Here is a 13,814-nt window from a genome sequence, read left to right as displayed (position 1 = left end):
AGACTTAACAATTGTAAAATTTGGACAAAAATAATGAATGGGATTTGAGTGAGGTAGAAAAAAAACCCAATAGGCCTATCTATGCTACTCCCTTATTAACATTCCTTACTGAAAATCGTCCAATCAAATTTTTAGATTGCAAGAATCATAAAGATTTCAATATCAACCAAACAAGCAAAGTAGTAAGAATTTCAATAAACAAAAGCAGTAACAACAACAAAGAAGAATAGAATCTAAATTTTACCACTAAGAGCTGCATTCGAAATGGATTTGAAACAAAATGAGGTTTTCAGAAGTCCTTGAAATGTTTCAGAAAATACAAATACTTTTACAATTCTAATTTCCAAGTAGTAACATGTTTTCCTTTGCAAAATCTTTTCAGTTGAAAAATAATATGCAAAATAGTCTGTTTATGGCGCTTTACATGACTGTATTTGGTTGCAAATTTCGAACATGTGACTTGCATACACACTCACTATTGGCTTAAACTTAAACCCATTTTAGAAAGTAACTAATCAGTGAAATGTCATTTTCACACAAAAAATTTAAGAACAGTTTTTTTTTGTACCTTTTAGTACATCATTAGACAATCATTTCAAACCTGTTTCTGAAATGAAAAAAAAAACATCGCGAACCATGTTAGAATTAAAATTTACGCATTTTACAATATTACATAACTGTGGGTATATGACATCACAAATAAAAAAACTTATAATTCTAATAACCAGAACTTTCTTAATCTTTTTATGAATTTTCCTCAAGGCTTAACCAATATTTTTCATGTTTTCCAGTATTTTTACAACTAACTTTTCATTAGGGTCAACCTTGCCTTGAACATTAAAAGCATAATTTGATTTCATCTCTGTAATTGCATGTACCTCAATATTGCACTTAATTAACTTTTCACATTCCTTTTTTTTCATTAAGTTTCTGATAATGTGATTAATCAAAAGGAACAGAATCATAGTGAAAACTTAATGTTATGAACTAAAACAAAAAACCTGGAAAATTTGTGCGTAAGAAGTGCTGCTTTGTAAAAACAGTGATATATCTTTATAGCTATGACTGTTTTTTTTGTCCTTCTTGCATCTATAGATAGACAGAACTTGTTTGCTTTTAACTCAATCACATTACTGATAATCCAACGAATAAACTAATTTCATGGACCATCAAAAGCAGTGAAAAATGATTCAATGACCTCCAGACAATATCTCCCATCCCTCATGAGCTTTTACATTAAAAAAAATGATGTTATTCTTATTCAACAGTCCTGTTCCATCAGGCATCTGCGCAGTCGCGTCAAACCAATTGCTACATCCTCTCTCCCGAGTATTTTTTAACAAACAAATACCCTCGGTCCTTAATATAAATCTCAACTGCAATCACGGGCCCTGAGCCCGTATATGTCTTCGTCGGTACCCCGCATCCCAGTGCAATGCGTACAGAAAGAAAAAACTGATAACGTACCAAAATATTGTTGTAAATGATTCCTGAAGGCTGTAATCAAATCAGGGAAATGAAGAGTCAGAAAGAGATTCATTAAGTATAAATTGGATAGGACAACCACATGCTCCTCAGTGGGATGCATAACATCACTACTTTTCTTCTCCATATCTGTTAAACTTTTTTTTCACCATGGTAATTCATCGTCCTAGTGTATAGGAAGTTTCTCATCGCTTCAAGGTCGTGAGAGCTGTAAATTAGGCCAAAATTCGAGTAGAACGCTCCCCGTCAGCGTAGGCGTCAAGTGTGGCCGACCATAGGGTCTTGATTAACTTAGAAGCTAAATCATAGATTCCTGATATAATTGGTGCATTATCATCTCCAATAATCAGGTTATCTATGAGTCTTTACAAAATAGGAAATCATATTGAAGAGAGAAAAATAATAAGAAAGGCATAAATCAGCATATAAGCTTACTTCTCAGAAAAAGGAGTTAACTTAATTTCAATTGAAATAAATATTGTTACAAAGTTTCAAGATTCCATAGCACATAAGGATTTAAGAAAGATACATATACAAAAATTTTTTTTGTTAATCTTCTTTGAATTCCATATTCAACAAGATCCTTTCTTCTGCATAAGAAACATGAATACATAATAACAATGATTTATATATTAGATAGGAGTGCAGGGCAAAGTAAATGTATTCTAAACTTTCTAAACTATTAATAACAATCTCTAATAACAAACTTCTTGTTTCTTATTATACAATACTGATACTTTTTGATGGAAGGTATATGTTCAGATAAAAAGTATGCCTTTGATCTAGAGTAGATATGTATACACTGATATAGGATTCTGTGTTTGTAGATTTGTACCACATGCAGTTTCTTCGTTTCATGTCGATTTCTATCATGAATGAATAATGAATAATTTCTTCAACAGCCGTCTTTTAAGTGTTTTTTTAAACGAATTTTCAATTTGATTGTCATTCTACACATACTGCACATGAAACCGGAGTTTCCGAGGGCCACTGTGCAACTGACAACTGGTCTACGCTTAAAATTTAGAACAAACTTCTGCTTCTTATTGAAATTTTTAAAGAATTCTTACTGTCAGACCAGTATTGAGGTCAGTAGTGTACAGTACATTCCCTACAACTACAACCAATGTATGGAACGAAGTATGTATAAAACTATGTACACGAAAAGACACGGACGTGTTTCAAGAATCATCTTAACAGTGGTTTTTACCATCATACAACCACCCAACCAATAAGATGCAAGGATATCAGTAGCTTATAACGGTTATCAGTGAAAATCACAGACAGATCACTTCATGAAATGTATCCATATGGTCAGGACTGCCAGGAAATGGAACATTTAGGCCTACCTCATTTCTGAGTTCACCTGGGAATTCTTTGATGAAGCACTTAATTGAGTTTAGAAAACATATACAGGATAGTGTATTGGGATGCATCTCTCTCTCTCTCTCTCTCTCAGAGGAAACATTAGTTTTACTCAATGTCATCCAATACTCAAACAAATAAAGAGTGAGTCATCTGGGTCTATTTCGGTCTAGAAACCATTGAGAAAAATTTTGCTGTTACAGTAACTTGAGACCTGATTCCATTCACAAATAATAATAGTAAGTGCTCTATATATGTTGCACTTATATGTACTTTAAGTACACAAAAAGAGAGTTTTATCAGAAAGTAAACCAGTCTTGTAACAATATACATCAAGGTAGTTCATTTACCCTTTCATTCACTTAAGTATTGGGTTTTCATAAAAAATTAAAAAAAAAAAAAAAAAAAAAAAAAAATCGAAATTTCACTTTAAAAGACCCCCCCCCCCATTTCATGATTTACTTATTCTAATTAATTCATTTTTTATTAATTAATTTATCTATTATTTCCATTTTTAGGGGGGGTCCTTATACTGTCTTTGCAAACACTATTTCTAAATATCAATCTCTCTATGGGCATTCTTTACATTTCTTTGCATACATACATGTAGGTGTAGCATTGCTCGTTGTTTCATCAAATTGGCTGTACTCTCCAACGTCTAATTCAATATACATTACTGGAAATACCACTTACCACTGATGATATCTCTCAAAGACATCTTTCCACAAATCCCTATCACGATTCTTAATACTATTCTACAACTCCCATCCCAATCCAATCATCAAGATAGGGTTTGAAATCGGATTTCACTTTAACGACTCCAATTCACCCACAGGAAGTGGAAGGACTCCCTCTCTCTACTTTTTTTTCTTCAGATTCTGACTAATAAGCAGGCCAAACGATGATTTTCTCTCTCGCGCGAGAAGCTTGATTTGGAGGTCTGGATTGATGTTTCAAAGTCGGAAGCTGATAAGTATTCCTCTGGGCCAAGCAATCATGACCCTTGACAGTCTTCTCTTCCACCTGCTCATCGTATCACCTTCACTTGGTTCCGATCACTTGTCTTACTACATCTCCTATTCACATCTCAACCGTTTCTGGAGAAGGTTACTAGATCTTCATTTTTCATCCCATTTCCATCCGCTTCTGTATTTAATTTTTTCTTTACATGTCCTTCTGCCTTCGTCAGCATTATTAAAGTACGCTTCACTCTTGTCTGTCACATTCATCTTTGCTTCTCTTTATTCTTCTTCTTTTTTTCCTCTTATACCTCTCACTCAATTCACCTAACTACATCCTTCCTTTCTAAAGCAGTCTTTACAGTAATGTATCAATCTAATAATGCATGCCTACTGAAAGCAGCGATAGGCCCAATCTTTAAGCTGAAATATCTGCTTTCATTTCTATTTCTTATTCCTTTCACTTTATGTTTCCATTCTTAAATTAAAGGGTAGCCATGAACGACACATAGAACAAAGTTATTCTCAATGAACCTTCATAAACACAAGAAGGCATTTAATAGCCCAGTTTGGGGGAAGTTCACAAATTAAAATGGCAACTCAAAAATTACTTACTTAATATGAGTCCGTAAATTATTTTTGGCAAGAATAATTACAACCAAGAAAGATAATCAACCCCAATGACTATTTGATCATCGCAGTAAAAGGCTGCTTGGAGTTACAAATGAACTATGGCATGTTTAAACCAAGAAGGTCACAATACACTACAAAATGTGTCACAAGCTGCCAAAAAGCTGTAAATAGCCACTCCTATCAAATGGATGCATAGTATAGAGACCTGTATAGTGAGATGAAAAGTGTGACAGCTTGACTAATTGAACTTCCTGATCTGAGCAGGTCATTAATAGATGGGGCGTTACTCTCACCTCCTTGGGTAGATATAACAGGGAGGACAAGCGTAGAGGCACGTATCATCCCCAGTCACATAAACTAAAAGGCTAAGTATCGTAATTGATAACGAAGTATTGACGCTAACGTTTGTTGTAGTATTGCTACATGTATTCCTCAAGTGCTTCCGCTTCTTCGATTATATACAAATTAAAGTGAACATGGTAATAAATAGGGATTAGAATGTTTTACTAGCTGCCTTTGACAGGTTTAACATTTAAAATGTTTGGGGGTTTGTGAGATCCTGTAATTTCAAATGCTTCCGTCCATGACATTCAAAGTTAAGTGTCTCCTTTATAAACTTTCATTCTATATTCTAAGCGAGCATGCCTACGTCTATTTGAACAGCACCAGCTAGAGATCTATACTAGTCATATAGTTTATAAGGCACCATTCTCACTTCTGTCCTAACACTAGTTTACTGGAAACTAGTTAAGTGGAAACTAGTTTACACGTACCGAGAACGGTCAAAGTGGTCTTGGAAGCGATCTTCCAAACTTCTTCAGAAAACCACCTCATGATGTAGTTTTGCCTCATTAAACTGGTTTTAGCATGAGGACACAACAGTTCTTCGGGAAGTGATCGTTGCACATTTCGAGTGCGCCATTCCACACACTGTATGTGGAATGCCTACATGTACGCTGCGGTTTCAATTTCGCGCGAAACGTGTCACCCAACTTAGAGTGTTTTCATAGCAACAAGACCGCTTAACGTGAAATGGTTTTGAAAACCACTGATCAAATGGGAACTTTAGCAAAGCGATCTTCCAAACTTGGTTTCCTGAACCGATTTCCAGTAAACCGTAGTTCTAGAAAGTATAACGAGAACAGTGTCTAACACATGCTCACAAGGATCATGAATCATCTTTGCTGTTTTTAACAGTACACTTCCAAGCATCTTTTTTAATAGAAAAACAAAACAAATGGACATCATGAATATCATCATAAATATTTAAAATGAAATTTGTTGGATTTGGCTGGCTATTGGTTAGATTTGTCATTTCTTATGAATTATATCTCACCCATGACCAGGGTGACCAGATTTCACAAAATGAAATACGGGACAATCGACAAAATAAGATCAACAAAGAAGACTACACAGTGTTAGACTTGTGAAAAAATATAAAGAATTGAAAGGATCGAGGGTGAACGAAAGAATGAAGGAGAGAAAGAAAAGACGAAAGAAAAGAGATGAATTGAGAAGAAAGAAAAAATGAAGGGAAAAAAAGAAAGTTAGAATAAAAGAAGGATGAAAGAAAGAATAAAAGAGAAGAAAAGGTTTCCATCATTCTTTGAATTGAATATAGAAAGAAAGGAAGAGAAGCTAAATGAATGTGTGAATTCAAAGACAAAATAAAGGAGAGAAAGAAAAAAAGAGGTAAGCCATGTTTCCTTCATTCTTTGAAAATAAGAAACAAAGAAAGAAGTAAAACAGGAAGGAAGGAGGGAAGAAATTTAGGGAGGGAAAGAAAGAATAAGGGAAATAAGGGAAAAGAATAAACGAAAAATAAAATAAAGAATGAAAGAAAGAAAGGAGGGAAGAGAGGGAGGAAAGAATGAAGGGAGGATGAGAATGAAAAAAAAAATAATGGAAGGAGAGAAAGAACGAAACGAAAAAGGAAAGAGAGGGAGAAGGAAGCAAAAAGAAAAGTTTAAGGAAAAAAATTAAGGAAATGAAAAAAAATGAAATTTAATAAAAAAGGCAGGTAAAAAAAGAAGGATAGAAAGAAAGGCAAGCAGGGAGGATAGAAGAATGAATATAGAAGGATAGAAAAGATCAAACAAAAAACAATCCAATCATCTAACAAAAAATCTTGATATTTGGTGTTTTTTTAGTATAGTAAAAAAAAATGTTTCAGATATTAATAAAATTTCGCAGTGAGGCATTGTCAACTTAACAATTTGATGACATCGCGGCATGATACACAACGAAAGCTGAAACAACTAGATCTAGTTATGAAAACTCATAACTTGTTTCTCCGATTACATTTACATCTCCAAATCAGTAACCTGAGAATCCATAATATTATTATACAAATTTCCCGCCGATTTTGTGATTATTTTGGTGGAAAACCTAGCTGTTTGTCATGTCATTGTTTGCACCATTGAGAATCTGCTCCGATCCTAATTGCCTAGCCAGTACCTGCCAAACACAGGCAGGAGGCCAGTTTGCAATGTATTGGGTACAGTTTAGCAAGAAAATCACCGCAGAACTTGCAAAGGTTTAGTTATCGATTTTATTGTTGTCTCTGCTTCGTCATCTGTTGGTTATTTAAAGAAAATTCGTCACTTTTAAATGTATTAACTACATTTTGTTCAATTTTCTGAAATACGGGACAAATAGGCGTCCCGGGAAGGGTTTGTCGGGACACCGGGACAAAGGAGCAAAATACGGGACGATCCCGGGAAATACGGGACGTCTGGTCACCCTGCCCATGACACCCCCTCTTCATTATTTTTCTCTTCCTTCTCCACCCCCATCCCTACAACTCCTTATATCCTCATTTTTCTCTAAAGATGTTTTAAGAGCTGAACCTAAGAACCTAATTTTACATCACTCAGTTTTGGCAAATCCTAATAATTTTTATAATATTTCATCTTTCCTAAAGTTAACAAAAAAAAAACCATATAACAGATTAGTCTCATTCAATACTCCATGAAATGATGAAAGACTCTACCCACAGAAATACTCTTATCTCTCAATAGAGTTTTCCTGTCGTTAACACGACAACACATACTCACACTGTGGTGATACACTAATACCGTGATATAATTGTACATATTAATTTCAATTCAACAGATGAATAAATCGACATTCTTAAAACCCTATAGACTACTACCGTATATCATTTACAATGGGGAACTCAAGCACAATATTTACCTTCCTTTCAAATCCAGTTCATTATCAAAATCAAACTCAAATTCAAGCATCTCCATGTTGAGAAATTCACAGGAAACACTAAAATAAATTGTCACAATCCTTGGTACAAGTATGTGTTCTTTCTTCACTGTGGACTCACATCGATGGCTTATAACAACATTATGGAGTCATGCTGGTCCCTCAAATGACTCTAACTCAAGATAATTTGACTTAAGTTGTCACTTCCCCCAAGTAGGTGTTGCAGATAGTACTGAAAACAATCACTTCAGTCCCACCAACTGAGTTTCATGTCGGTTTCTTTTCTGTGTTTGGACATAACCTTGAATCTTCAAGATTGCTGACCTTCTCTAATTAACTCTTTCTACACAGAGGATTAGTGAAAAGGACAAACCCCTCCCTGTTAGCTAAACAAATGGAATAGGTGGATCACAACTAAATTTCAATATTCCCTTTCGCTATACGGGTCCAAACCCTTGGAATACTCTTCGTTCCAAGAAACTTTCAGGAGACAACTCAGGTGGTACATGTGATTGATTTGTTTGTATTGATTATAATTTTAAATCTCATTTAAACTGATTAAATTCTCATATTTTCTTTCCCCCTGTATTTTCCTTTATTTATCTATATATACTAGTTGAAACTTCTTTCATTCATCTCCATGTTGTTCACTTTGTACTGCTGTTTTTAAATCCATGATGCTTTTGATGTCTTGCATGTACATACATTTTTATGTATGCCTTGTTGTTGAAATTGTGAATAAAATATGAATTTACATTTCTTAAATAATTTCATTCACAAATGTATTTATCATAACTCTTTTCAAATGAAAAAAAAATGAAATGAAACCTAGGAAACAATAGGAGAAAGCGGTGTTGAGGCAGTGTTTGTTTCATTGACACTAGGGTCAAAGGTAAAATGGTACATCTTTGGATAAGATTTCCTAAAGGTCAAGTCCACAACAGAAAAATCTTGATTTGAGTAAATATAGAAAAATCAAACTAGCATAACGCTGAAAATTTCATAAAAATCAGATGTAAGATAAGTTATGGCACTTTAAAATTTTGCTTATTTTTCACAAAACAGTGATATGTACAACTCTGTCACATGCAAATGAGTCAGTCGATGATGCCATCACTCACTATTTCTTTTGTTTTTATTGTTTGAATTATACAATATTTCATTTTTTTTTACAGATTTGACCATAGGGACCGACTTGACTGAATCATATAGTATTAAACAATGCTAATTCCACATATTCAGGGAGCAATTGATCACTGTCCAGAGGGTGGAAGTCCGGTTGGTTAATGTCCTAGGGCGTGGATGTCCTAGAATCCTTACATACATTTTCATGCATGTCCTGTTGAAATTGTAAATAAAATATGAATTTGAATTTCTTGAATAGTTTCATTCATGAATGTATTTATCATAACTCTTTTCAAATGAAAAAGAAAATGAACTGAAACCTTGGAAACAATAGGAAAAAGAGGTGTTGAGGCTGAGGCAGTGTCTGTTTCAATGACAAAGGTAAAATGGTATATCTTTGGACAAGTTTCTTTAATTTCTCTAGTGTCCATCGTATGAACTGGGCCGAGGAACACAAAGGTTAGCGATTATCCGCTTATTTCTTCCCCAAAATGGGAATAAAAGTATTAAACATGTAGATTAGGTGTGTCTTCACCAGATCACAGTACTTGCTCTAGCCCGCTTCAAGGTGGATCACCTGTTCAAAGCAAACTTCAGTTTGCATCAAGTCTTCATCAGAACCGATTGAGCCAAACCAAAGTTTGAGCTCAAGCACGAAGATGGCACGCATCTCCATTGCGGTGATGCTTTTGCTGCATACTGTCTATGTAACTCGGTGTGTCGCATGCTCTGTATTAAAGTTAAAAACAATCGGGCTTAAATCTGATCTGGTTATGATACCCGTATGTGCCAACACACAGCAAGTTAGAGCAGAAAAATAAACCCATTCTCTGATCAGCTACATGTACTTCATCAGACCAGCAATGGCAAGCTTGAGCAACCACTGTATTCTGATGAAGATGCACCACATTGAAGTAGAAATGATTTTAGCTCCAGAGGGGATTCAGAGTTCATGTTGACTGATATAATATAAACTCATGAATGAATCAATGTCCTGTACGAACCATAGTCATCAAGAACAAAATCATTACCCTTGAGTACCATCTCCATGCATCCATAGCTCCTGGAATCATCCCGCTGAAGGAACAGTTTGCTCGGTTACACTGCCTTACCTAACGGCACAAAGTTGAGTCATAGGGGTTCAAAACCCCTGGAGAGGAAAGATCATCTTCTGGATGCTACCGCGCCTCTCTGCAGAGTACATGTTTACTGACTCTTCCATTCAAAATAATTGGTGAACTCGTAGAATAGTTGTTGCCCTTGAATGTACTAAGAGATCACTGCAGGCTACAGAGAATATGTTCAGTGACTTTATCATTCAAAATAATTTGTGAACTCTTTTATAGTAAAGTTCTTCGAGATCACTGCACCTATCTACAGAGCAAATGTCAATGTCCAGTGACATTACTCTTCAAAACAATCATTGAACTCTTAGTGCAGTTGTTGCACTTAAAGTTGAATGCAAAGAACTTCCAAGATTGTAACAGATAGATATGTGAGGTCATTCCTGTTCAGGTTTAATGCATGCTTCGCTTGAAGTCGTTTCACGGTCAAAGTTACTTCTTTCCATCTAACACATGTACATCTACATGTACTGCAAACATGTGCCTTTGATTAATTAACATTGAAAAGACCATCTATTTGTTCCACTAACTCTGAAATCAAACAATTACTTGCGTGCTTATTTTTAGATTCATTCATGCAAACCCTACATGTACAAGAACAAATATAGGCATCATCAGTGACAACAGTACTCAAGAAAACAGGTTTTAAATCTTCAGAAAACAAAATCATTAACAAAATCATTCATAGAATAAAGAGATATTTCAGGATTCCTGCTCTTTCTCTTCATAACAGTGGCCTTCTTTCACCCTCTTGGGAATTATAAAAAAAGAGAGTTCACAGAGTCGTTTCATGTAATATGATAATTGATAGGTACATCCCAAGTAAAAGCATGGAGTGTTTTGTTATTCTCACTAATTTCCTTCTCCTTGAAGCAGGTACATGGAGGACACCAATCAAGAAGAATTAGAACAAGTCCACAATTCTATCATCTAATCAGGGGTGCACTGTATGGCTCTCCAAGGGTGCTTAAAACACCGGGCGTGGCTACCTAACTGGGTCAAAGAGAAGGAGGATGTTGGATTGACACCCCTTCATAAGAATACATTGGGGGATAATCTCACAGGATCAAACTTGGCGACTAGAACTTTTCTTTCTTTTCTTTCAAGCAAAACAGATATAGCATGGAAAGAATATAGACTCAAATGAATAATCTATAGTATATGTAGGTATTCTCAATATTTAATTTAATTTGGAATGAATAAAAGTGGATGGATTTTGACGTTAATCTTTCCTTTCCTCTTGCATTTATAAAAGATGTAGCTTGTTTCTATTCAATCATCTATTAATACTCTTACACTATTCCCGTGTTTGAAAATACCCTTGATCATATAAAAATCATGCCAATATTTTGCGATCAGTTTTTTATTTTCATGTTCACTAATGTACAGCTAATGCTACTCTGAATATTTTGACAGACAGAAAAATTGCTTGCAGAATTTGATTTCAATAATAATTATGAAATGAACAAATCATTTACAGAATGAATAAAAAAATATTTTTGGTTTAATTTCCAGAACTTCCATTGCAAAGTCCCTGTTTGAAACATAAACACTGTACATGTAAATTCATCATGCCTCAAACACACAATACAGACAAAAATGAAAGTTTATTTATGATAATTTTCCTGAAGTACTGCCCATTACTGAATCAGTGATTGACCAAGACACCTTACTCATCAAAATGGTTACTCAATGATAAGGTCAATTCTTTAATATAACCAAGTGACCACTTCCCAAAGGTGATAAATCCTAGTTAGAATCCATTATGACAGGCATTTCATCAGAAAGAGTGCTTTTAATTTATTTACATTCTCTTCTGCTCACTCGTAGTCACATCCCTTGAATTATGAACCTATTGTAAATTGAAATCAAAGTTTTAATCCCTGCAAATTAATAATAATAATATAAATCATACCTAAACAAATACATAAATAAATATAACAAACAATGAAAAAAAGAAAGAAATGAAAGAAAGAATGAATTAATGAATAAATGAATTGATTAATTAAAATTAATAAAAATGATTGAATAAATGAATAAAATCAGTCAATCAATTTAATAATAAACAGAATAATAAAATATAATAAGACCTCATACAAAAAAAATGCATGTAAAATCCTTTTTTTAAAGAAAGCCTGCAATGAAAGATGAACATTTCTACGTTCATTAAAACTAAGCAAATTGTCAGCATTATCTCAAATGGAAAACCATCCACCTACATTCCTCTCCATCAGTTTAAACTACATAATCTCTTTCTCCATTAATCTTTAAAAAAAAAATCACAAATGATATTTAACAAACTGAACCTTGAGTTCTACAGAACATGCTACAATTTCGAGTCATATACATGTACATCACGAAGCACAAGTATTAAAGGGTGTTAATAGTATTTTCATCAAATCTTACACAGATCTGTTCAAAAGATTATAAGATAATGCAAATACTGAAAATGCATTCACTTCTAATATCACTACTTAATAAGATAGCTTTTGACCTTGCTCTATTCTGATTACATGAAACCCTTTACGCCCTGTACATGTACAGTATACATGAGGTTCATATTTGTGTACTCAGAAAAACACAATATTCTAATTTGTATGGAACAAACTTAAAGTTTTGAAGAAAAGAATGTTGCAATCCTTTGTCTATTAAAGTTTGTATTTTTTTTCATTACAATTTGGTCTAAAAATTTGCATCAATGAAAATTAAAAAAGAAGAATCTAAAGCAAAAGAAGCAGACATGTATGCTGAAGACTGTGTGCATTCATGTAAAAGTACTTGCATTTTTCCAACCTTTGAAGCCTGACTAAACCCTTGGTAATAGCAGACCTGCCAACGTCTGGGAATGAAACACTGTATTCTGGGATAAAAAAATGTATTTTTCCCCCAAAAAAGTGCATTAATGCTTGGCACACTCGCTCATTGCGGCGCTCAAGCTGCATGCAAGCTAAAATGTGCAATGCTCTTGCAGATGAAAAACAAAACCACCCATTGAAACATGTGTATATCTCACCCTGGTTTTAACAAAATGATTGAAAAAAACAAGTTACCTGAAATTACATTGATCTAATAACCATATTTATAAAATAGGTGTATTTTTTCAAGCATCGCGATTGGCCAATATGCGTCACATGACATCCAACTTTTTTGAGCGATTCCTGCTCGAGCGAGGCATCGATGCATTATGGTCTGACGCTGTGAATAAATAATCCTGAGTACGTCTGCACCTACGAATTAGCGCGATAATTCGTAAAATAGCATTCTATTTTGCATCCCAAGTTGACTTGGGATTGCAATCTCAAGATTAATCCTACAAACTAGCGTGATAATTGCATCTCCATTACAAATAATCTCGAGATTGTTCAGATTGGGATAATTTGTCGGATCAGAAATAGCGCGCTAATTTTAAAACTCGGGATGGTGCACACGGCCCTAGTGAATTTTTCTCTCTTTTTTTTGTGACAATCATTTCATTCTTTCTACAAATACATTCAATCTTTGATGAATTAGTGATTGCATATCTGAAAGCTACATACAAATATCCTGAATTATTTTAGCCCATTCTGTTCTTGACGAGTATTTTTTACTATAAAAAAGAAAAAAATTCTTAATTTTGTCACAATCCCTACAAAATTATGTTTTTATGATAAACCAGAAATATATAAACTTTAAAACTGCTTTTATTTGAAATACTATACATTTCTTAATGAATGACCTAGTATAATGGTCAACAGATAAAACTTAAGAATATCGTTACTATTTGGTTATTAAATTACTGTACAGCAAAACATCCATTCTTGCTTGATTTACCTTTCTATATCACTGTGTTCCTTTGACAAAATACAAACTTATGACCTTAACTAGCCCTCATCTTCAAAATATTCATTTTTGTTTAAACCTGGAAGGTAAT

General features: G+C 34.1%; 1 protein-coding gene across 1 annotated transcript in view; it reads right to left on the bottom strand.

Moving 5' to 3' along the window:
- The window catches only part of LOC121422553, a 39,115-nt gene extending 31,013 nt beyond the window's left edge, over nucleotides 1-8,102 (bottom strand). The window contains exon 1 of the mRNA XM_041617697.1: nucleotides 7,638-8,102. Within this exon, the coding sequence (XP_041473631.1) occupies nucleotides 7,638-7,693 (56 nt within the window). The 5' untranslated portion in view covers nucleotides 7,694-8,102. The remainder of the gene's footprint in view (nucleotides 1-7,637) is intronic.
- Nucleotides 8,103-13,814: the final 5,712 nt, after the last annotated feature.

Source organism: Lytechinus variegatus, chromosome 10, assembly GCF_018143015.1.
Source record: "Lytechinus variegatus isolate NC3 chromosome 10, Lvar_3.0, whole genome shotgun sequence".
Classification (NCBI taxonomy): domain Eukaryota; kingdom Metazoa; phylum Echinodermata; class Echinoidea; order Temnopleuroida; family Toxopneustidae; genus Lytechinus; species Lytechinus variegatus.
This window is presented reverse-complemented; position numbering and strand designations above follow the sequence as displayed.